Raw genomic sequence first — 24,708 nt, 5'->3', positions numbered from 1 at the left:
GGTTCAACAGGTCAACTACTAGATAGCCCCATACTACCGACATCAAATATGTTTATCGTCAATAAATTGCCTTTGCAATTGTCAATGCAATTTATGCTTCAGGGCCACCTTCCAATAGGAGGGGAAACCTAAGGAACCTGACAGAGGGGATGGAAGCACAAGAAAAACAAGGGAAAGATAGGGAACGGAGGGAGTTGCAGAGCACGACAGACGTGGGATATGGAATGCCCAAGGCCAGGTTTTGCTAATAGGCAAACAGAATAATGCAGAACAAGTCCTGGAGAATTGGAGGAACAGCAAGCGAATAGTATCCAAATTGTCCCAATACGGGAGGCCAGCACCGGAGGACGTTAGAAGGATATGGTGTAATCAATCTCTTTGCGATGTATCCTTCCTCAGTGACGACGAGATCTCAACGACCAGGTACTACAGGAGACACATAGCGCACCACCAACACCCACCACCCTCGAGAAGGAATTGAAAACCTGTGGCAAGTCAGAGCTGAAGGAGGATAACCATTAAAACCAAGCGTCATCACGACAATTCCTGGGACTGCACCGGAAGAGAAATGAAGGGCTGGCTTGACCTTGTTTCACCAGGTGATAAAAAATAAAAATCTTATCCTTTTAACGAATGGGGGGGTATCAGAGACCCGCCGAGAAACCCAACAAAGCACTACGCATTAAATCTTGGAAGCCATATTACACGATGGCACATCGTTGTGCCAAGGATTTGAGGGCTGGGACATGGACCAGATTCTGTCATGGCGATTTGATCTGCGATGAAAGATAGACCATGGTAACCATTAGCGAGTATGGATTAAGAATTTTCCTTTTCCCAGAGAGGTTGAAGAGACCCCAATCTCAGGAGATGCACCATTTCGAACAGCCTATCAAATTCTTGTAATGCTTTGAAATACCAGGAAGTTTTTATATAGCCTTTTTGGTGGTACAGGAAGGGTGAAGCGTCCAAAATTCAATTAATTTATCCACGTAGGGAAATGACTAGAATATGAAACACTACGACAGTACTACACAACTTCCAAAAACATGGAACCTTTAAAATTTTACCTAGCAGCGTGCCTGTTCCTCGGACGTGAAAAGCTTTTCCAATTTGTTTCCGAACCCCTCAGTCTTTCGCCTACCAATTTCCCACTTCCAAACGTCCACTATAATTCCAGCAAGGAGAACAAATAATTTACACCAAATAACATACAGAACGCACGGCCCCTCCTCTTGTCTGCTTGTGGGGGTACAAGAAGCTTCCTCATCAGCGGTCTTCATCAATTTCAGATCTGTACTAACCAACACTCGAATCAAGCGCGACTCATAAGCCAACCCAATACGACCGCCCATTGCTGTTGTGCAAAGGTGTTGGTGTTGGAGCAGAAACACACCACTCGTACCAGACCTGCATGTTTAAAGAAATCAGCTCGAGATAAGTTTGTTTCTAGCTAAATAAAGAAATGTAGCCATACAATCAAATAAAACTGTCGAGCAATGCAAATCACGGTTTATTTAACCAAATACCTTGCTCGCATCACAGCAACGCCAGAAATTAACCTCGAGTAGAGAGCCTGATGGCACATATACGGGCATGCGCAATGGGAAGAAAATTGCAAACCTGGCAAGGTGAGTATTTCACTTGTCAATATCAAGGAACTAAAAATCTGCATCACGTAGAAATTCCTTTATACAACTAAAAGCACATCTTGTACAATGCTAAGATTTACCAGCTAAACATGTTTGGTGTTGCCATTGTGGGTTCAATACCCAGATGAACATCCTTATAAAGTGTAGCATCAAAGTAGCCAGCAAATCCTACAGATAAAATCAGACGTGATATACTATATAAAATAGATATTACAAACACTATCTTTCTCAACAAGTTATCTGTATGAGACAGATGCAAGCTACATCACTACATGCATCAAACAAAGCATGATCCGAATTGAAAAGAAAAAACAAACCACAAACTCAAGATATATTTAGTACTTGGATAGGGTCAGCTGAGTGGTTGAGTTTGACTACAACCAAGTATACCGAAGGCCCTTAAACTTAAGTGCCCGGTTTACTTGTGCAAGGTTTTTGAAACCATTCAATTTCCCAAACTACTATAACTTTTCTACCAGTATTAGACTATTAGTAACAAAAACGTTTATTAAAAAGCTAAAAGCCCCAGGTTGGTCTTGTCATGGATATGGACTACATCCAGATCTATTCTAGCACTTAATATGAGAGTCGATGAGGCGACGGCACATTGTAATTTTTCTATTGTTGCTTGCATTGCTTAGTCATGTAATTTTTCTATTGTTGCTTCTCCACACCCTCGCCCTTTTTTCATAAAATAGCTTTGGACTTCTAACACAGAACTAGTCTGAGTAGCTTATTGACGTTTCAAAATTTCTAAGCCATAATTTTTCCCGTTCCAAAAGGTGAAGCAAGCAGAAACATAAAATGAAAAAGTGACTTTTCTTATGTTTTCTTACTAGATGTGTTGTGTTCATAAAAATAGAGTTTCTTGACTACTCCTGCTGACAAATATGTAAATTTAACATTCAAAGATGGACAAAACAGGCACATAGTAAATTCATGAACCCTAGGAAGCTCCGATAAAACTTGGAATGCCAGTAAAGATAGGTTGACACAAACAGGTCCACACAGGACCATGTCAACACCAAACATGTATCCACAACTTCTTCTGCATGTACAATGCTAAAATGAACTATTTTCTCCAACTTCTTCTGCATGTACAGATTTTTTAAAATTTTAAGTGATTACTGCCAAAAGGACCATATTAATTGTTTCTATCGTCCCCACAAACTTCAAATATTCACAACTTGTTCTTCCCTTGAATCCTGGAAAGTGGTAATACATGCAGAAGAAGTTGGAGAAAATAGTTCATTATTGTGCAGATAAAAATAAGTTCCCCCGACTGACACAATAGCAGACCATCAAACAAATTCAGCAGGTAAAACATAGAGGAAAAATTTGGGTTGGACCAATTGAGAAAGAAAAATCAAGTCATACCATGAACTAATGCAGAACCTGTCTCAGTGGATATGTCAAACCGCAATTTCTTGTACCTATTATTGCTGTTTTTAGACGAACAATTTGGATGATTAAATGTGAAAACCTGAAAAACATCAAAACATTGAACCAAAGGCTCTTAGCAACATTTCAAATAATAAGAATGTATAAAGCTGACAAATTGAAAAACAAACTACTGCTTCCTGCACAAACCAACCATAAGAAAATTAAACAACTAGTATACATGCCAAGGAGTTTCCGAGCACACAAATAACATTTGGTTAAATGAAAACTGATCTTCAGGCACAGAAGGTAGAAGATCTTACTGGTTGAGAAGGAGTAAGCCTGGCGACCTTGTGCAATTTCACAACATAAGCTGTCTCAAAGTGCGACAAATCTTTGTATGATTTAACCTGCATATTTAAAAAAGTAAGAATAAGTCCAATAGAACCTCTACCTCATCAAACCAAAAAAGTTCCTGAAACCATCCAGCCAGCCGTTACACATGAAAATTTGAAGACTGTTGGTAAATACTTTACTAGCAATCACCTTGAATAAATGAGTACGACTGAAGGCATACTTTTAAAAACAGCAAAAAAATAACAAATATAAAGTTTAGATGTTTAGGTAATCCTTCTGTATTTTAAATCAAAAAGCAGGGCAACAGAGAGGATCACATCATTCCTCATGCTACTGGTTTGCTGCTGCATTTTAAATTCAATAGCAGAACAACAGGAAGCATCACAACGTTTCTTATACTACTGATCTGCTGCTGCATTTCAAACTAAAAGGACAGCAGAAGGCATAAAAACATTACTCATACTATTGATGGGACATTGAACAAACTAAAGTTGAACATACGTCATTGTACAACTTTGTTGCTGTCACAGGCTGAAGAAAACTTGTATACCTGCAACCAAATCGATCGCATAGTATATATGAATATCAAAGTACCCCGCAATCCAGAAGTGACCAAAAATAAGAAGCAGCTTCAAAAAACAGAAAAACTAGACCAGCAAAAAGGTAGAGGGGTTTGCATACGATGAAGGAATTGAAATGCCGTCTTCTTTGAGGAATCTTTGTGCTCCATCAAGGCACTCTGGAGACAGTTCATTGTCACCAAAAGATCCCAGCAACTCACTCACCTACACAATTTTCAGTTAAAAAAATTACTAAAAGATAACAAAGGAGACGTATTATAGAGATTAAAGTCCATCCTCTTACAGATATGAAACCAAAATGATCGACAATTTAAGCATAAAGAGCAGTTTTGGCAGAGATGTATGATTAGTTAGGGCATGAAGCATAACACCTTTAAACTGAAGCATTTTCTGAAATCAATTTAAGGAGAGTCCATGTTGCTATCTTAAGCAACATATTGAGACTTAAAAAAAATATATTCAACAAGCAACCAAGCTTTTGTTTGGTATAAAGTTATCAACCAATTTTTACCAGGATATCAGCTTTCTCTGGAGCATTCCAAGACCTCATGTCGCAGGCAACTACAGTCACAATTGTCTCCCAACCCTCAAGTTTGATTAAACTCTGTTCCAGTATAGCAATTCAAATTGTTAAAAATATAAATAATTATTCACATAAACATAATGAACACAAAAAAAATGTTGTGCAAGGATGCTCATTCAGACATGAAGATGAAACCATTCCCAAAATAGAAAATTCCAGGTATCAGCTGTTCTAGATCAACTTTTCCTTAGTTGCAGTTTTACTCCTATCATCCTATGAATTGAAAAATGCAAGCACAATGAAGAGGCCAGTGACATGATAATGGTGACGACAAGTTGTTGATTTTTTCTACAAACACTCCTTAAGCTCTTCTTAAAACTCGGAATAGATAGAAACCACTGATCAGTAGTTTCTCAGGAAAGAGAACCTGAAAATTGACATACTTAGGCGTGCACCTTTGAAAATGAACAACTTAGTATCCAGGAAAAGTTGACGTCTGATGGAGCAAAATTCAATTATCTTCAGCTTCAGATCAAAAACACAGTAATCCCTATATATGGAAGTTGACATAATTAACATAACTCACATGGAGAGTCACAACGGCATTGGGATTTTTTTCCACAGCATAAACCCTCAATTTTCGCCCAGCTTCTTCAGCTGCCTGCACATATTTTACAAAGTTGGGCATGAAAGAATATTTAGAAATAAAAACCAACACTAACAACCAGAAAACAGAATAAAACCTGTAATGATGCTCTAACAAGAGGACCTCGCCCTGCACCCACAACCATTAATACCTAGGTTGATAAAACCAGAGAATAATGTCATACACCACAACTTAGAACAAAACAGTCAAAAGCAAGGAACAAGCAAATGATTATTCAATATACAAGAAAAAAACATGGAAAACCATTTAATTGTGTATCTTTTTACATCTTACAGTTGTCATTGTGGAAGCATTTTCATCAGGAACTCTATCAAGCAGTGCTTTGTACACTGCCATTTCATACTGTTCAAAAGAGAAAAAAATATGTACAAGTCAAACTTCAAAGAAAGGAACCACTAGAATTGTTGGAAGGACAATAAACTAAAAAGAAAATATCAGAGGCACTCAAAACATTAACTAGCTAAAAAAGAATAAGGGAAACAAAAATGCATAAAAGGACTATGAGCGCAAATTAGAAACCCAAAAAGGCTAAGATAAACGCATGTCAAACTTAAGACTAATTTGCTGAATGGGTCACCTAGAAAAAGACCCACGACATTGACAGCTTCCAAAGAAGAATAAGAAAGGTCTTCAAGAAAACCAAATCTTGACATGCAATGAGAACTTACACAAACATGATCTAATTATCAAACACAAACCTAAAGTGGACGTAGTTCACTGTGTCTACAAACATGAACCAACACAAACTTGTCAAAAAGACAAAGCTAACCTGGCTGTATTTAACTGTGTCCTTCTCAAAGGTTTCATAGGTTTGAGCTTCAAGATTATCCATCAAAGGCTGCACAAAGAAAAAACGGATGAAAAAAACCAAAACCAGAAATAAACAGCAACTCTACCACCAATGGAAGTAAACCCCCTTCCACCACCCAAAAAAAAAAACATGCACAAACCAAAATAAATAAATAAAAGAACTGCAGAACATGCTTTATTGTACCTGCAGAGGTGATTGCAGGAAATCTCTGTAACCAATCTGGGATAAAAGAGTTTAACATCAATCAATAATCACAATTTACCAAATACTACTACCATAAAGCTCCACACCCCCAAACGAAAACTCCATCACACCTCAAATTGTTCCTGCTCAGGAAGTGGATCCATTCTTCGATAAAGAAATGCAACATACTCCAAGTATGGTCGCATCGGATGCCTGATTACACCTGAGGGAGAAATAGGAACATAAGTAATATCTAAAAAATATCTCAATCTATAAAAACGAGACAATACAACTTCATGTAGTGTTTGAATACCCATAAAGAACTGAACAATTAATTGCTTCAACAGAGAAAAATTTCATGAACTTGAAAAACATGCATATAGGGCCAAAGTCACAGCTGCAAAAACAGCATTTCACTTCGAAATAAGAAGTGTCTTAGATTAGAATGTTTTTTATTAGCTCTACTTGCTTTGTTTAAAAATTACATATCCACCTTTAAATTATACAAACTTACTGGACAGCTTTTCCTACGCTGCTCACAAGAACCAAGAAACATGATAATTTTGTTAACATAAGAGAGTCGGTGATATTCTAGAGAGAACATTTGATCAATTGAAATTAGAAGCCATTGATATTTCTGAAATGCCCTCTATGTTATGGTTTTCAAAAATTTGTGACAATATGATGGCAGATCTGAAAAAATGAGGAGCATTTATGTTAGCAGAGACCATTCAAAGCCTGTTAATTCATAATGCGTTAAATCCAAACAGTAGCACTGACGGGGAAAGAAATTCCTCGGGATATACCTTCGACATGATTTTCACTGCCATTAATTAACACACATCCAGAGCTTTCAGCAGAAATATTATGAAGCAGCCTTCCAGACAAGACAATCTGTCAATGCCCAAAATACATAGAAAGTGTCAATCATATCACAGAAATATGGCAACAAATGTTCCTCCCAATATTTAGATAGGAACAGTGCAAATTAACAATGAATCTGAACATTGGTTTCTAATTGAGATAGAAGATAACAGCAGAAAATGAGTGCAGAAGGGTCACTCATGGAGTGCACCTTCAACTTTCTTATATCTAGAACATCGCTATGAATCATTACTTTACATGCCTTCAGTACTCTAATTCGAAGATAAGTGAATCCTTTTTTTTTCATAACATAGCCCAATCACAGGAACTGTCACAGGTGCGCCAGTATGCACGCCCATATAGTTATGGCAATGCTGGTACAGGCACAGCATATTTTAAAAATATGGGTATGGACAGAGTGTGTATATATAGAAAACGCTGATTTTGATGTTGCTTTTGCTTATAATTTGACATACATGCTCTTTTGAATGTGAGCTATATTTTGAAGGTGTTTGTATGTTTAAACTTTAAAGACTTGGTCTTTCCTTGAAACAAGGACAATAAACAAGGGCTCTCTCTCTCTCTCTTTCTCACTGTCATCATAAGTGGAGCATGCTTCTCTCTCTCTCTTTTTCTCGTTCACCCTTATGCACAGGTGCACACGTCTCTCTCACCTCCACAAAGCTATCACTCCCTCCCTCCTTCTCTCTCTCCCCAGGTCAAAATCCAGTCCCCCCCCCCCAACCCAGCAAAAGCCGAAAACACAAACACAAGGCCATTGCTTTCCTTTTTCTTAAACGTACAGGTCGAATCCGACCAAACAGGTACCCAATAGCCTCAACATTCCTATGTCGGACAACCCCTGTACTGACAAGGGTTCCCCAGGCTTAATCAAGTATCTGAGTGAAAGATGAACAAACAACATCACTATCTCCATTGGTTCAAAAAAAAATCATAAGCTCAATTTTTAAGGTAGCCTTTGGATGGTACCATGAAAAAGTGGATTTTGAGAAAACTTCAATTTGTAAAACCAATTTTTTTAATGTGTTTTGAAAACTTGGTTTGCATGTTTGGGTACCATGACAAAAACCAGGTTTTTACTTATCCAAACCTAGTTTTTGTTTGGATGACAAAAAAATTAGTTTTCAAAAGTGTCATTTAAAATTGATTTCAATTGAATGTTAGGTTAATAACTAGTTAAGCAAAATGCACAGCTACTTATCTTTTTCAAATAACCAAATAAATGACATTTACATAAAAGAAATGTGGTTCTCTTATTTTTAGCAGGGTTTGGCATCTTGAAATTTTGATATAGAACCAAAATGTTAAAAGCAAAATTCCACCTCAAAATGGAATGGCAATGAAATTTCAATTGCAATTTCCTTATGTGTTTCACAATATAGAATTTTAATTTCAAAATCAAAATGACTTGGTTGATGAAAACAACAAAAAATTCATAGAATTTTAATAAACAATCCCTCTATATTTTAAATCTTTTAATATGTTACAAATAAGACAGATAACACATGTTTAAACACAAAACGTCAATAGACCTCAATAACATTAAAATGCAAGCTACATGCATATAGATCTTATTTCAGTCAAAAGAGAAAATATTGAATGTAATTCATTTTATGAACCTTCATTAACAATTTATTACCAAGGTTAAGTTACTTCTCCCATAAAGCCGATTAATTACAAATTGGACTAGAATGTAAAAATGTGGGAGAGTTGAAAACCAGTTTTTGAGTGAAAAACTGCCCCCCCAAGGTTTTTCACTCAAATGTAAAAATGACGTTTTCAGAAAACAGCTTTTTCTAAAAACGTTGTCTACTACCCATCCAAACGCACCCAAAAAGGCATTTGGCAGGCCCTAAAAGATTGACTATATTACCAGTAAAGATCCATTGTAAAAAGATTAGAAAGGTAAAATCAATGTTGTAAAAGGTGTATCATAACCAGCCATAAGCATATTGTAAACATATCGTTAATTTTTAATTTATAAAAACTAAGAATAAATCAAGAAAATTTAGAAAAATCTTGAAAAATCAAGAAAAAAATGTTATATACAAAAAATTATTACACATAATTAACATTCATGATTTATCGTTCATAAGTAACGACACATTACCAAAATAAAGTCTAACTTTAAAGTATTTGACATCACATCAAAACGTATAATTTTTAGTGGTTCACTGTCAAATGGGCATTGAAATAATGTTTATGACTAAATAAGATCATGATTAATATCAAATGATACAATAATCATTATCTTCTTCATCTTCATGCACATCCCTTCAAGCTGGTGATTCAGCCTTAAGACAATGATTTCTCAGCTATTTCTTTTTAAAATGTTGAAACTCACCCTCCCACAACTCTTACGATAGATATCATATGATATGGATCCATATGGTAAGATACGGATTAAATAGGTAAAATGTCACGATCAATAGTTGTAGATGACAACATTAATACAAGAAAACTCACCATCGGAATTACTATAGCTCACCTGGACAGAATGGTCAAAGAAGCTGGTAATCAACCTCTGGTGACGCTTTGACAGACAAGGGTACCCTCTTGAATTAGTGAGGAATGACTGGTAAATGAAAAATTGTATCACACTTCCACAGAAAGAGCCATATAGCAGATTCCCGAAGAACAGAATCCAAAAAAATAACATGCAAACCTTAGGAAATATTTACATTGGTATGTAAAATAGCTGCTCTCACAGGCTCCCCGAACCACCGACCAATAGAGGGAATTGATGGCAATGAACCACTAGCAGGCAATAGTAAGATTGCAATTCAATACAATTTTAGACAGTGAGATTTTTTTTTCCCTCAAAAGCATGTGTGCAAACTAAGTATTAAGAATCAGGGAAAAAAAGCACAAAAGTATGATAAGGTAGAACCCTGAAGCTTGAAGAATAGAAAAGCATAAAAAGATAAAAAAAGGTAAATTAAATGGTACAACAATGAGGAAAATGGTTGTCGTTCTCCCCCTACATCAAGGTGGCTGAAGGCCATTTATCAAGGAAAACATAGGACAGTTATTAAAAAACAACAGATAACGTAATAAGTAATAACACATTTTTACCATATTTCAAACACAAAAGAAACCGAGAGGAAGCCTTATAATAAAAAATCATGCACTTTCATCACAAAAAAATTAATGAAATGTAAAAATTACCACATTGCATATAAAATCATGAATTTTAAAATCATTATAAACATACACTCTGGTTCACAGATGAAAGTAAAAAAGAAAATGTACACAGATCAAAAGGTTCACATGCCATAGAAATTATAAGCTCTTCTGTCAGTATAAGGAGGAAATTTCATATTACTCTAGCCCTAATATATGCATTTTGAGCTGTCATATATGTACATGGATTTGGGTCCAGCACCTATGTAGACATGCCCGCGTTTGTGCACTTAATACATACCAGATCAGATTTGAGTCAGATCCCGGCCCGATCAATTTTCTTTTAAATGACATTTCAACTACTTACACCCTAAAGTGATTTATACACTTAAGTTCATTCATTTATCCTTTTCACTGTTATGCTGCACACAGGATTTTTCTACTAACGGCTTTCTCTTGATGAGAGAAAGCCCCTTTATTTCTCTTTTGTTTTCATTTTCTTAGGAAATATTGCTGTGTTCTACAACCTTTAGGGTTAAGGATTAGTTTCCCTTTTTTCTCCTATTCAACAACATTTTTTCTTTTTATTTTGAGATCTTTTGTTGTTTTTAGTTCATATATGAACTTCCATATTATTTTGTTTGAATCTTGTGGATCATGATCTATATGACGGATGGGTCTAGCACGTAAGCTGCCACACCCAAGTCAGATGTGCGCCAGGAGCATTGTTTGGGGACCTGGGGTTGCATAATTTAAATGCACATATTTCCCTTGCACGTATGAGAGTTCAAATGGCTAGGCTCTCGCTCTCTCTCTCTCTCTTTCTCTCGCGTTTAAAATTGAACACTAAATAAGAGCACAACAGTACACCACTATCAAAAGTCCGGACAAGCTCGCAATGGCTGACAGCTAACAAGATAACTGCCACTAAAACTACTGGACGCATGTCTGCTTGTGAGCCATCCAATCATGTTCAGAGGCAAATGATGGTAGTACGCATATTTCTGAGTGCTTATTTTTTGAAAAATAAATAAGCTACATATATAGGTGAGGTTCATGGATTTGGCCGCCTGGACTCTTGGCCAGATCCCAGTCATGTTTCACTATCTAACGGCATGGATATGTTCAAATGTCCACAGTATATGCTTAAAAGAAAATCAAGATCCAATGTAAAAAACAGACTTGTTAAAATCACTAAAACCAACAGCTTAAGTTGATTGTTTCATCAAATCTGAACTAGACACCTGATTTCCTGATTTTCAGCTAACAATATAACCAGCATTATAACTACTTGACATTAGTGCACTAGGAAGCCATCTGATCGTGATGACAGGCAACTCGGGGTGGTGCACACTAGCATTCATATTACTTGATACTTGTAGTTAAAAAATAAATAACCAAATAAATAAACTATACAAAATTACAAACATATATATATAGGTGCCTGGATTCTTGGTGGATTCCAGTGTTGTTTCACTCATCTAACCGCATGTATATGTTAGTTCATCGAAAAAACTGTTTGGATATGTGCAGATTGTTCAAAGTTATGTATTAAAAGAAAGTGCTCAAATTCAATGTGTAGACTAGATTTGGTAAAAATTAAAATCAACAAAAACAACTGCCTAAGTTAATTGTTTCATCAATTTTGAATGCCAGAACTGATTTCCATTTTTTTTTTAAGAATATAGATTTGTAGACTATTCAACCACATCCATTTGGTCAGGTTTGTGAAGAAATGAGGAATCTGCCCAGAAGTTACGTCAAATAGGTGAGTGGTGTGTGTGTCGGTTCGAGCGGAGGTGCAGGTGCGGCATTTTTCAGGAACAAATGGGCATGGATGCAGGAAGGATAGCAAAATTTATGTATCTATGTCTATAAGTAATAAAAATAACAATTAACAACTATGATTTTATAAATGATTCAATAGAAAAGAAAGCAATATGTTTGTTTCCGTACGCAAGCGGCATCAACATCTGAGATGTACTCCGTACGCAACAGATTTGGGGCTCTCAATATGGCTCAAATATTCACAAACACACTTGCAAGCAAATGCCACCTATAAACCAAGCTCTATCAAGTCTACTTGGCCCCGTGAGGTAAAAATTCTAAAAAAGAAAACACAGGAACTTATCAGAAATCACAAAATAAAGGAAAACTTCAAACAGAATTAATAATTAATGAAAGAAATCTAGTGATTAATACACTTCAGTGGCTTCCAAGAATCCAAATAAAAGCCACAAAGCAAATATATGTTAATTGGCATAAACACAAAAGGCACGAACCAGGAACAGGCAGACATGTTTTCATACTTTCCACGGTTAATATAGATGTGTTCACAATAGGTTGGAAGATGATTACATCCTTTAGTCTGTATTATCTATTCAACCACTTTTTCACAACACAAATGGTATGCAAACATATGTCATTTTCGCACCAAGCATTAAAATCTACCACTCTCTGGTGGGAAGATTTGCTTAACATGACTTACAATATATCAAGAGCGACGGACAACTGACTATGATGTTCACATAGGAGACGGAATGAGTTCCACCATTCCCAGCTGTCGACCACATGTTCTCTGCCCTGCAGAGAAAGGAATAACAAAAAAAACCAAGATAAATGTTAAAAAAATAATCCAAAAGGGAAACTGTTTTTGGTAACCAATCATGGTATCTCACAATTTGGAGATAAACACAAGAACATATGACATATGATAGTATATCCCAATCATGCAGCTCTCTCAGCCAACTCCAACCAAATCATCTAGTTATCATGCAAATTAGTCAATGCAGTAATTGCTATGGCATGGAATAACAAGTCAATAGCCCAAAGTCAGTAAGCAAACACATTTTCTGTGAAAAGTTACTAGGATGACTTTGACTAGTGAAGGAACTAATAGCAGATTTTTCTTCATTCAAGAAGAAAAATCTGCTATTAGTTCCTTCGCTAGTCAAAGTCATCCAAGAAGAAAAATAAGTTGAACCACAATTCCCATGGTTGAAAACTCACATATTTGGAGTTTCAGACCAACTGGAACAGTTAAGTACCAAACTTTAATTCTTAAAATTATAAGAACTCACTGTCATAAATATTTATCATGGGTTTTTATCAGTGAAATTCTGTTTTGTATTGAATAAGGAAATTTGTTTTCCTTGGGAATCCAAAAAAACTCATGAAATCTCGTAAAAAATTATGAGGGTATGACAACTTAAATAAAAAATTATAAACAGTTAGTAAAATGTTAAAATAAGCAAACATGGTAAAAAGAAAATTAAAAATCCAGTGAAAATATCACAATGCTTTTGTTTTGACAGTATTTTTTAAATATTGCGAAAAGTTATTCTTTTCCTGTATAGTAGCTTGTAAAAGTTATTCTTTTTCCTGTATAGTAGCTTGTTTTGGCAATAACTACCGACAACAAGAAGGGAGGGATAGAGCTTGGGAAGCCAATGTTGCCGGGGAAGAAATATATATACATCTATGTGTGGTATCAAAAAACTAAAAAAAAATAGAAAAAGTTTAAAACAAACATGCCTTTTAATTGCTGGAGTAACTGTTGACACTGGACCAGACATCAGAAGTCCCCAGGAAAAAAAGAATGTTGAGCACCAGAAACGATGAGAGAAAGAAAGGATGAGAGAAATTAAGCAAAGAGAGCAACCCTAATTGGTTTGGTCTTCTCCTCTTAAAGCCAGTTTTTTTTATCTAAAAAGAAAATATTAATCATTTAAGATTTACAAATCCTATATCACATGAATCACCCATCTCTGTAACTTATGATTTGGCTCAAGAACAAAAATCAATGTTTTGCCAAAAAAAAGAAAACCCACCTAAGTGTCAGACAACTCATGATCCTAATGTGTCAAATGAGTCTGACGAGTCAGAACAAGTTCTTAAACCATTCAGAGTCGACCTATGGGGGTTGACCATCTAGCCATTAACTTGCCGAACCTTTTAAACACTACCATAAATAAGCCTGCGCATCGGGCCAGCACTGCCTAATAAGGAGTCGAACTCGGGCAGGCCGAACACCCGAAACCCCAACCCTCGCCCGACCCAACACCCGAGCCCCAAACCGGTTAAAATTAAAAAATATATATTTTTAATATAAAATAATATATAAATATAATTAATTAATTATATATAAAAATCAATAAAAATAATATTATCAAACCGAACCAGGCTTAATCGGGCCAGATACAAGTACAGTACAGAATTAATCCAAAGCGAACTGAAACTGGAACAGAACCACTCTGGGCCAGATAAGTAGATGCAGAGTGGACACAGAAGTCAGAAATATAGGAGAAACAAGGCTATTGCGCAACAAAAGGAAAAAAGGGAAAGCAACAGAGACATAAGGAGAGAAGAACCAAGCTAACCATATGTTCAGCATCATTCAGCATGGCGTTTGTATCATCAATGTCTACTTTCTCAAGAGGCACTCTCAGCCACAACTTATATCAACAAAAGGTAGGGTAGGCGTTAGAAGGAATTTTGTAAATAAGCTCATGCAGGCCCCCTGTGAATTAAAAAAAAAACCACTCAATGAAAGAAAAGGACTATTATTAAAGTCACCTGCATATTACTATTCAAGCTTTGCAAAATCTGATTGACACATCTGGCGTAGTTACTACAAGATGGTCCTCGCGGGCAAGGAAGCAAGCAAGCCTACAAAACCAGATAAATAAATTTTGTGGAACCCAACAAAGAACACGTAGATAGATGACTACAAATTAATCAAAATCTCTTCAGACCACTTACAAGAAAAAATAAGACAAAAGAAATGGAATTTACAGCATTTATACTTCCAACATGAAAACAGAATAGTCCATTAGAGAATGTTTTCACAATTTTGGCACTTGTATAAGAGTTAAGCACTACAGTTCTTACGTTAAGAAATGACAAATGTTCCAAACACTACAAAGGAATTCCAAACAAATATCAGTCCTTCTTTTGCAAAGTTCACATGGTCTCACTGTGGAGTAAGAGGCAAACAGACAATTTGTACAGAAATAGTTTAGGTTCCGTCATTCGTCAGAACTAGAAACAGTTGCTACATGCATTTCGTATCCAGCCAACAGCACTTACCAACAACTGTATGACAACACGTATTTAGATCTTAAAGAAATGTAACTTATAAACAGTCAACCTGCAGAGAGAGGTGGGAAGCCCATGAGATTTCCTGCTTCAATGTTTTCTCTGAGTCAGCCCTAAGAACTTCATCTTCAGAATCCAAGTCAATCCAAGAACTGATTTTGCCTGAAAACCATAAGATATTGCAACACATGAATCAGAAGAACGCCTTCATGATCCTGAATTTACCATTAGAAACGTAATGGTCCAGAGGACCATATAGCAAGAAACCAATATACAAATTATATTTAGGAAAAGAAGAACAATCAACTGGTTATTGAGACTATTGTTTCTTTAGGTACAGGAGCATCCACACCTTATTCAGGCATATAAATAAGGTAAAATGGGACACAGTTACTCAGCATGTGGAATGGCATAAATGCTATATGCTCTGCCTCAAGGGAGGTAGTGCAACTGGGCGGTAAGGCGGTTCACATCCAAAGCATTCAACGTTTGAATCTCGTAGCCTTTGTCATGTTCCAATGTGTTAATCGTCTGGGCTGCAAATAGTGGCAAGTGCAACACTCGAGTTGAAGGGTGAATTGTAGGTCCACCCATCACCTCAAGCAAGCCAGAACCGGAGACACAAGGGTATATAGCCTTGGGGGTTTTACACTGAAGGAGGTCCCCTTTAAGTAAACATTAAAAAGAATGTTTTCTGCTTTTCATACTTCCACTACAAACAGAAGGAACAAGAGAGGACTTTTCATTTCTCCACCATTCTTGAAAGAGTAAAAGACAAGCTTAAGTTACCAAGCACTTGCATGATAGTACATACTTCGACCCCACAACAAGACAAAAATCTCAAAGTCAATTTGTCGACTCAGCACGATACACCCCCTTACTAGGCCAACCTATTAGGGTACTCAATACTTGGGGAAGACTCGCTTTACTTGGTTGAGTCACAAGTCAAAGAAGACTCAATCAAGTTATGTGTGGTTTTATACATCAAAAACCCCAGCAAGCTTCAAGTGAGAGTTCAAAGACTTGCAACGAGTCATAGGTACACTTAAATTCAACAAAATTATGTGTGGAAAGGTTTTGTAACAAACTAACAATGAAATCTTTTAAGGTTATCTGGTAATTTTTAAACAGATTATAAGAGAAACCTAACTACTAGGTTTTTCTTGTTCTTCTACAGTGGCTTCCATTCTCAAAGAAAAAAAGGGCATCAAAACCTTCATCAATCAACTGGTTTCCAAGATGCACAGTGGGAACAGTGAATATGGCAGCCACACTAGTCCCAACAACTACGTACATGGACTCTTCAAAAAAGGGGACGTACCCGTGTCGACACGACCCTGGTGCTGATGTTGATACGGGTGTGGCTCTGACACGCATCCCAACTGCATCCTTTTTGTGCATGTTCAAAATATTTTCTATTCTTTCTTTCTTCTCTCTGTCCCGTTTTTTCTTTATGTACAGTAATAAAAGTAAAAAAGGACAGATTAAGCCAATGTTATCAAAGGCATAGTGTATCACGTATCGGTCGGGCCGACCTATACACCGTATCGTAATGTATCGTAACGTATCGTAAAATTAATTTTTTAATAAAAATATTAAAAATTTATAAAAAATAGAAAAAAGTCATAAAAAATCCAAAAAAACCGAAAAAACAAGCAAAAATCAGAAAAAATCAAGAAAAATGTATTTAAAGGAACATTCATGTATATGAAGTACGAAGTATGAACAACACATTCCAAAATAAGAAATCATACATTCAAATAACATAATAAGCAGCCGAAGAGAATTCGATTACATCACAATTCATAAGTTCAAAAGTCAAAACATATATTGATTAGACTATATGTAGTGTTTAGAAACAAGAAAAGAGAGAGAGAGAAGCGTAGGTTTTAGAAGAACACTCAAAAAAGGGGGCGGTCGGGCCCCTTTTTAATTTTACTCACGTATCGTACGATACGGGGATGTATCGCACGTATCGTGCGATACCACGTATCGTGCGATACCACGTATCGTGCGATACGGCTACGGCCCCCATATCACACGATACGGGTGATATGCGTACGATATGCACGCGTATTGCATATCGAACGCATATCGTGTAGGTTTCTTCGACCTATACGATACGTATCGTACGATACGCGTGCCTATCGTATGATACGGATAACATTCACCGCACCCTCGCACCCAAATTTTGTGGGATACGCCGCGCTGGCACCCGCATCCGCACTCGCACCTGCACCCGCACCCTGCACTCATGTGACATAGATCAACAAGGTATCTGGTAATATCTGAGATTCTGAAGTTTCCTTTGTTTTCCTACAACTTTCACTATTCACCACTTCCCCCTTTTATTTTGTTTACCAACCATATGTCTGGCATCTATCTCCTTCTCTCCCTCTTACATCCTTGTCTTTCCTTTTTCCGGTATCTCTCTCTCTTTTTCCAGTGCCTCTTTCTCCACATCCTTTTCCAGCGTCTTACTGTCACTTGTCCAGTCATGTCTCCTCTCTTGTCCAACAAATTATTTGTTTTCTATGTTTTTTTCTTTACCAGTTTCACCATTCCAGCATCAGGGTTTTAAAACATTGGGTCGACCTTATCAGTTCAAGTTACTAATGGTAGCTATCTGATTCTGTGCAAGTGTTGGCTCTATTGATCCATATTCCCTACCATATTTAACTTGTACATCACTAGTAATGATCTCATAAAGACTAAATATTGGTCTGGACATAAAAATGCAATATAAAGATGCGGATTAAGTACATGTAATATCCAGATGTTGATTACTTGATTCTGTTGAATGACTGAATCATTTTGATCCATATTAAATACTAACTGCCAAACTTTAAATCACTACTGATGATATCATATGTTTCTCCAGGAATCATAACCACAAGTATCATACTTCTCTCAAAAAGAAAGATATCAAGCTGTTAAAAAAAGAAGCATAAAGTATGTGAAAACAAATAATTTGAAAATTGAAAAAGCATGAAAATAAATGTAACACATTAGTATCACATTTTTTCCTTTTTATTGTTTTTCTCTGTTTTAACATTGACATCACCATGGATTAAATTTTAACTTAAAATTCAATTATTTATCATCATTCAAACATTAATATCATTTTATCTAGTTATTTTTACGTCTCACTAGATTCTCTTCTACTTTACTTTTACCTAATTTTTAAGGTTTTTGTCATTTAAAATTGCCAAAATTTTCTCAAAAAAAAAAAAACATCTTTGCCAAACAATACTAGGCATAAACCTTGGTGTTAAAAACAAGAGCATGATGCTTATGGCTACACTATGAATGCATAACGACGGAGGTATTTGGTATGGCGATGAAAAATGCAATAGAAAATGCATAGCTATTAATCTGACCATGAAAATGCATAATTCTCTAGAATGGTTGAGAGTCTTGAGGTACTATATTTTGCAACATTGGTCGTTTGAAATTTGATTTGCATATCAATCTGGTGATAGACATTTTATTTTGTAATAAAATGTCATGATTGGCTACTAACCACTGTTTCATGTGAATCTTTTATTTATTGGAAGACAATTTTAAAAATGTTCTTCACTTATTAAATTTGCATTTTGGAAATGAAAAGTTAAAGCTGATCAGGGCCATTAGGCTCAAGTTTGGGTATGCTTATCTCCTTCTTTCAATTCTTACAGCCTTTTGGTTTATCATTCCTTAGAGCATTTTATTTCAATTCTTTGAGTTTTTAAACAAGAAACATTAAAATGGGACGCACCAACATAGAGATAATTTAACTCTTCAAACATGTAAGGGATATGAATAAACAACGAGGGAAAAGAAAAAAACAAAAATCCAGCATTATTACCTACCAACAACATGACCACTCCATTCTGCAGGACTGAGAACTAGGTCAGACCCCGAAAATGGAAGCGGCCGGGATTCATTACTAACATCACTTGCAAACAGGCTAGGTCTGTAGCTAGGGTCAATCTGCAAAGCATCATATACATCTAGTTAATGAAAAGGAAAAGGAAGTCAGATTGATCACAAAGCAACTTAAAAGGCTATATACATCAGTCCACCAACAAAAGCTCAAACCACATTGACCTTGCAATAGTGTCAAACCACATCTACTAAGGTGCAAATCAAAAGAAAAAGGCGAAACTATACTGAATAATTTCACCCTTCTATGCTCTCCTTGTACAGCAACCATAATACTCATCCAAAGTACATTTTTTCAGGTACCAAAAACGCTTTTATTAATTAATAACTTGTTTGATTCAATATAAGCCACCATGGATTTTATATACAATAAGCACATACCAGCATTCAGTATACAACAACAAGAGAAACAGCAAGTACATTAACTCAGTTTCTGAAAAAGCTTCCTATTGGAGAAAATTTAAATCTGAATGCATGTGTTGTCAGAAGTTGCAGCCTTTGAAGCATTATATTCAAAGAATCAACAAAACAGTTCTGTTGTTAAAGGTGTTAGGTAGAGCCTAGAACCTACGGACGCCTAAGCAGAACTAGGTATTTCAAGCAGTAAATAAGAAAAAAAAACAGAAAAACAACAAATTTCAATAAAAAATGCTACATTTCATTCTCTTGGTTTTTTATTCTCACAAATGAACTGGGAGTAGGTTTTGGCAAAGTCCTTTTATTCACACAATGACCATTTATTTCATCTTTTTCAAAAACAGGTTTCTCACTTGAAAAAGCCAAGATGAGAGTCTGGATGTTGAATTTAGACTCATTGCTCGCCACTTCAGCCTAGGTGATGAGGACCATCCGGCATGTCATTTACAAAGTACGGCAAAAGTAGCAAGTTCAATGAAAATCTCATTTTATTCAACAAATTGATGATCAAGCCTGGCACAAGTTGTTCCATTTTGACATGCCTGAACAAGTGATATTACTAGCCTTATTGCTATCTCATCAACACAAAATGATGCTGCAAATGTGAACAATCTAACTCAAATCCAATTCAATGAATATGTGAAAGGAAATATGAAACTAAGCACTAACAGTAATAGATACAAAGACCCCAAACGGATGAAGAATCCAGGAAAAGGGCAAACATAGAATTGCATGCGTACAAATAGTAAGATGGAAAAAAAGCATGAAATTTGGTCCCTTAAATTTTTCACAAAGTTTTCTGACATCTAATTTAAACATGATGCTCTTCTACCACTAAGCATGCCAAGTGGCTATACTATGGTTGCTCCAAGACTTGGCAACAAAACAAAATTGAGGTATCAGCAAAATCCCATTCACTTGAACCAGGTCCCATTCACTTGAACCAGGTACCAAGAATAAGCTTGGCATAAAAGTAAGCAGCCACTCTTCTTTTGTATACTACTCAAACCATGAGAATAAGCCAATTTATCAAAATTAAAGGTCGCAATAACTTCATGACAGTACAGCAACAGATTCATGTGCAGTTTCACTAACTAAATTGCACATGCAATATTAGCAATATAACTAGGAGAAAAACAACTTTATCCTCTGTCATATGGGAAATTTGTTTGGGTGAGGTACATGGGTACAACACAGGTAGGGCCATTGGTACACCCTTAGGCACGGCCCAGACACGGCTCAAACCAGTGTTGGGTGCGTCAACACATCTTGGCTGTATCCATCCTTTTCTGGACTCAATCCAAGTTGACCATATCTGTTTTTGTCCACTAATTAGGTTTTATTTTAAACCATCATATCTATACAATGGAATGAAGAGCGCTTGATAGACATTAAAGGGTTGTACATGTTCTCTGCGGTCTAACTCTACCTGTTTAGCTTAGTTGTCACGATGTTGCCTAGGCGACTCCTAGGCGTAAGTCCACACCCATCGCCTAAGACCATCACTTAGGCGACGGTTTTAGACTGGCACCTAGGCGTAAGTCCACACCCGTCGCCTAAGACCATCACTTAGGCGACGGTGTTAGACTGGCGCCTAGGCGCACAAACGCTGGACTAGGCACGCCTAGTCAATGGGAAGGTTAAATGTCACCTTCCCTTCAAATTAAATTCATGTATTTTATACACTGCTATGTCGTACAAATTTATATTATGTATAGTTATATTATATAACTTCTGTTCTCTAAGTACAGTTTGCCATGTGTTAATTACAGATTCTATATCAACTCATCAAGTGAAAGTTTCAGCCATAAATTAAGTACACAATCTATAAAAGCATGAATTTCTGTATGTATCTTATGTGCTTTAAAACATATTTTATGGAACCTATGCCAGCCTTCTAACCCATGTTAAAACCATTGTCACAAAAGACGTGTATGGGTATTATCGGCGAGTAATTTCTTAGGTATAATACGGCAAAGTTGTATATCTCGGGAATTTCTCGAGAAAACCTCGGCAAATTTTAAAAAAAATCAAAACATTTAATAAATCCTGAAAATTATATAAAAATAAAAAATCATTAAAAAAATGCAAAAAATGCGTATAATATGTGTTTTTTTCACATTCTTTATTTTCTGGCGTTTTAAAGAAAACACCTTTTTTGACGTTTTATACAGCTGATTGTGTTTTGGCGTATTATACGCGTTTTTGTCCAATAGGACACGTTTTCTGTGACAATGGTTAAAACCTAGGTTTGTGGTAAAAAGACCGCCACTTTCTCCTGTTTAGTGCATATCTAGCAATCAAAGAGACGTGCAGACCTCACTTCAACATAGTCTGATGTTAGAGCTACAAAGAAATAATATGAACTATGTACACGATAGTCCACAAATGAATCGTAAAACATTTCCAAAATAACTATGTGGTAAAATTCCTCTTTGATGCATACACTTATCAATTCATGGTCATCAAATATTCAGTAGACAAGTAACATAATAAAAGTTTGTTAAATATTGGTAAATTTCTTCATCTTCATTTACAGACTAAATGCAATTCTTGATTATGGATTTAACATTTAAATAGATATGACTTAATTTCAGAAGTAATCTCAAAGCACTGAAGAGTTAGTAACACAAGCAACCAGGCATTGGCTGGCGCTTAGGCAGCGCCTAGACGCATTGACAACTAAGCTGTCCAGCAGTATTTTTTGGCGGCCAGCAATTTTCTGGCAACTTAGTTTTCGTTAATAGAACTTCCTATATTCTCTGTTTGTTTAAAATCTTATTTTTGTTATATACATATATATATATATATATATGTGTGTGTGTGTGTGTGTGTCTCCATACCCAAACTTTTTGGAAGTGCTCCGCACCGGTACCTAAGTGACGTAAACTTTAACCAAGTTCAGTGTGGCATTTCTAAAACAACAGTTCCAGCAATTTTTTCTATCACAGTGTTAAGTGTTAACAACTAATATCCTCCACCTGCCCATTCTGTCACATGTAGGTAACTGCAATTGAGTAGGATATATGCATCTGCATGATTTTTCCACCACAATTAACGGATACCACAATACTGTAGGTGAGCTTACTGACCATTCACACAAATAGAGCTAACCAGGGCTCAGATGTGATTGGCTAATTAGCCACCAACATAACAGACAGTTTTACCTACACATTTCACCCAGTATATACATGCCAAAGAAATAAAGTCCTTAAATTAGAAGACCTCATTAAGTCTGTTCTTGCAGAGATGCAATAAATTTTCATGGTTCAGACATTTGAATAATAACCTGGAAAAGTTTCAATATAGGGCACAAATTTTTTTTGGAATTTGCAACACAATTTTAGGAAATCCTGCATTAATATAACCAACAAAGGACAATGTGGGGGTTATAAAGCCCCTCCAACTTAATCAACATATTCTAACTTCTAAGATAGAACAAGCAAAGCAAATTAAATATTTTTAAAGTTAAAATTAAAAAATATATATTTGTGCCACATGGGTGCCTCAGCGTAGGCGTTTGAGCACCCCAAGTCTAGGTGCACTTTGACCACAAAAGTGAAAGCACAAATTGGCCAGCCCATCAATAGTACAGGAGAACAAGAGATTGCTAAGAGTGCACCATAAGCAAAAAGCTCCTCCCACATGTGCACACTATGCAGATTTCTCTACCGCTCTTCTTCTCTACCCTATGATTTGGACCAATTTTTCAACTTAACTACTATACATCAAGTAAAAGCTGGTTTTTTTTTCCAGTAACAGATTTTCAAAATGCCCACCGACTATTTGCAGCACATTGTCATGAAGGTGACTAGAAATTTACCAAATAATGACCAAAAAGTGCTAATTTCAATAACATTTTTTATGCAAAATTCTCTAAAAATATTTTTGAAAGCATCTACTTTCATCACTTATAGGTAAATGTAATTGAATGGAAGATATATGCAGCAAGTCTATCTTTCCACTACAATCACCAAACACCACGATACTATAGGTGAGCTTACTGACCGTTCACACAAATGGAGCTCACAAGAACTCAGGTGTGACTGGCTAATTAGCCACCAATATACCAGAGACAGTATTCCCTCCTGTACGCATTTTAGGTATGGGCTTAGAACAACTCATTTCATTGCATGAACCCACTAACCCCATTGAATTTACAAATCGGCCCATTTAAACCATGATCTAAGACACTTCGTCGCATAAAACAAAAGTTCAATCTCCACCAATTAGAAAGAAAGCCTAAATAGACAACCGGCATTAATACATACGATCTCCTTCCCCCAAAACCTCACGCACAGACACTCACATTCACCCCTTCTTCCTTCACTGGCTCATCAGAAAAGTCTTCCTCCTGAACCATTTGCTGCGTAATGTGTATGTTATCAACTCCGAGAAAAGTTCACGGTTTACATACATGCACCAATACTCGACATGTATGACCGCAATATTTTCCAAGCAAAAAAGGAAAATCACGTGAAAGCGTAAGAATTCGTGGAAAACTGGAAGCAAGCAAAACTCTCATGTGAAATTACGTAGTTCATGTGTTATGGCCAGCAAAAACATGAAACCAAGAGATGGCAGCACAGTCTAGTACAAACCAGGGGAGCCAGGACGAAATCGAACCCTCCCGATTTATTGTGCGCGAGAACTTGAGGCATGTCATCACTGAACTCCGTCTCGATACCGCAGTATCGAGAGTCGCTCTTATCACCCACCCTTTGTCCGAGCGGCATCCTTCGAATCCGATATAGAGCACTCTTTTTCTTCAACAGAAAACGATAACCACCAAAAACAACCCCAATAAAATGGTATCTAAAATCTCCTTCTCCAATATAGGCGAGATCCCACAATCTCGTCAAGCAGATGAAAACACGAAAATCCCGTACATAAAGAAAATGAGCCCTAAGTTCTGCAGGATGGAGCACTGCCTTGAACTCTTACAACAGCGCCAACCCAAGTTGGGGGCTGAGAGGGACGAAGAGCTCTAGAAATGGAGAAGTAAGGGGTGGGAGAATCGGAGTGTGTCTACTTGGAGAAGGGGTTTATGTATACGACGAGGGAAAGAGGGACCGCGGGTCGATCTCGATGTGTAGGGTTTAGGGTTT

At 36.5% G+C, this 24,708-nt stretch overlaps 1 protein-coding gene across 1 annotated transcript; it reads right to left on the bottom strand.

The window, feature by feature from the left end:
* Positions 1-906: 906 nt before the first annotated feature.
* On the bottom strand, positions 907-24,708 carry LOC116266943 (protein arginine N-methyltransferase 5). The gene is made up of 23 exons (XM_031648459.2): positions 24,202-24,708; positions 19,111-19,231; positions 15,312-15,421; positions 14,738-14,830; positions 14,542-14,616; positions 12,651-12,745; positions 9,721-9,796; positions 9,528-9,614; positions 6,961-7,048; positions 6,286-6,377; positions 6,155-6,190; positions 5,930-5,998; positions 5,434-5,502; positions 5,237-5,290; positions 5,080-5,154; positions 4,482-4,574; positions 4,071-4,174; positions 3,891-3,939; positions 3,356-3,442; positions 3,030-3,135; positions 1,733-1,820; positions 1,530-1,623; positions 907-1,410 (listed from the first exon to the last, which is right to left on the bottom strand). Exons 1-23 carry the CDS (start codon positions 24,334-24,336, stop codon positions 1,327-1,329), a joined length of 1,980 nt encoding a protein of 659 aa, XP_031504319.1. The 5' UTR covers positions 24,337-24,708; the 3' UTR covers positions 907-1,326.

This window comes from Nymphaea colorata, chromosome 13 (genome assembly GCF_008831285.2).
Source record: "Nymphaea colorata isolate Beijing-Zhang1983 chromosome 13, ASM883128v2, whole genome shotgun sequence".
Lineage (NCBI taxonomy): Eukaryota > Viridiplantae > Streptophyta > Magnoliopsida > Nymphaeales > Nymphaeaceae > Nymphaea > Nymphaea colorata.
Note: the sequence above shows the minus strand (reverse complement) of the source record. Positions and strands in the feature narration are given on the sequence as shown.

Excerpts from the sequence above, each read along its gene's own strand:
- LOC116266943 (XM_031648459.2), bottom strand. The coding sequence starts at position 24,336 with ATGCCGCTCGGACAAAGGGTGGGTGATAAGAGCGACTCTCGATACTGC. Across the intron at positions 5,155-5,236 it reads TTGTTAGAGCATCATTACAG|GCAGCTGAAGAAGCTGGGCG; the intron begins GTTTTATTCTGT and ends AAATATGTGCAG. Across the intron at positions 3,136-3,355 it reads GGCTTACTCCTTCTCAACCA|GTTTTCACATTTAATCATCC; the intron begins GTAAGATCTTCT and ends GATGTTTTTCAG.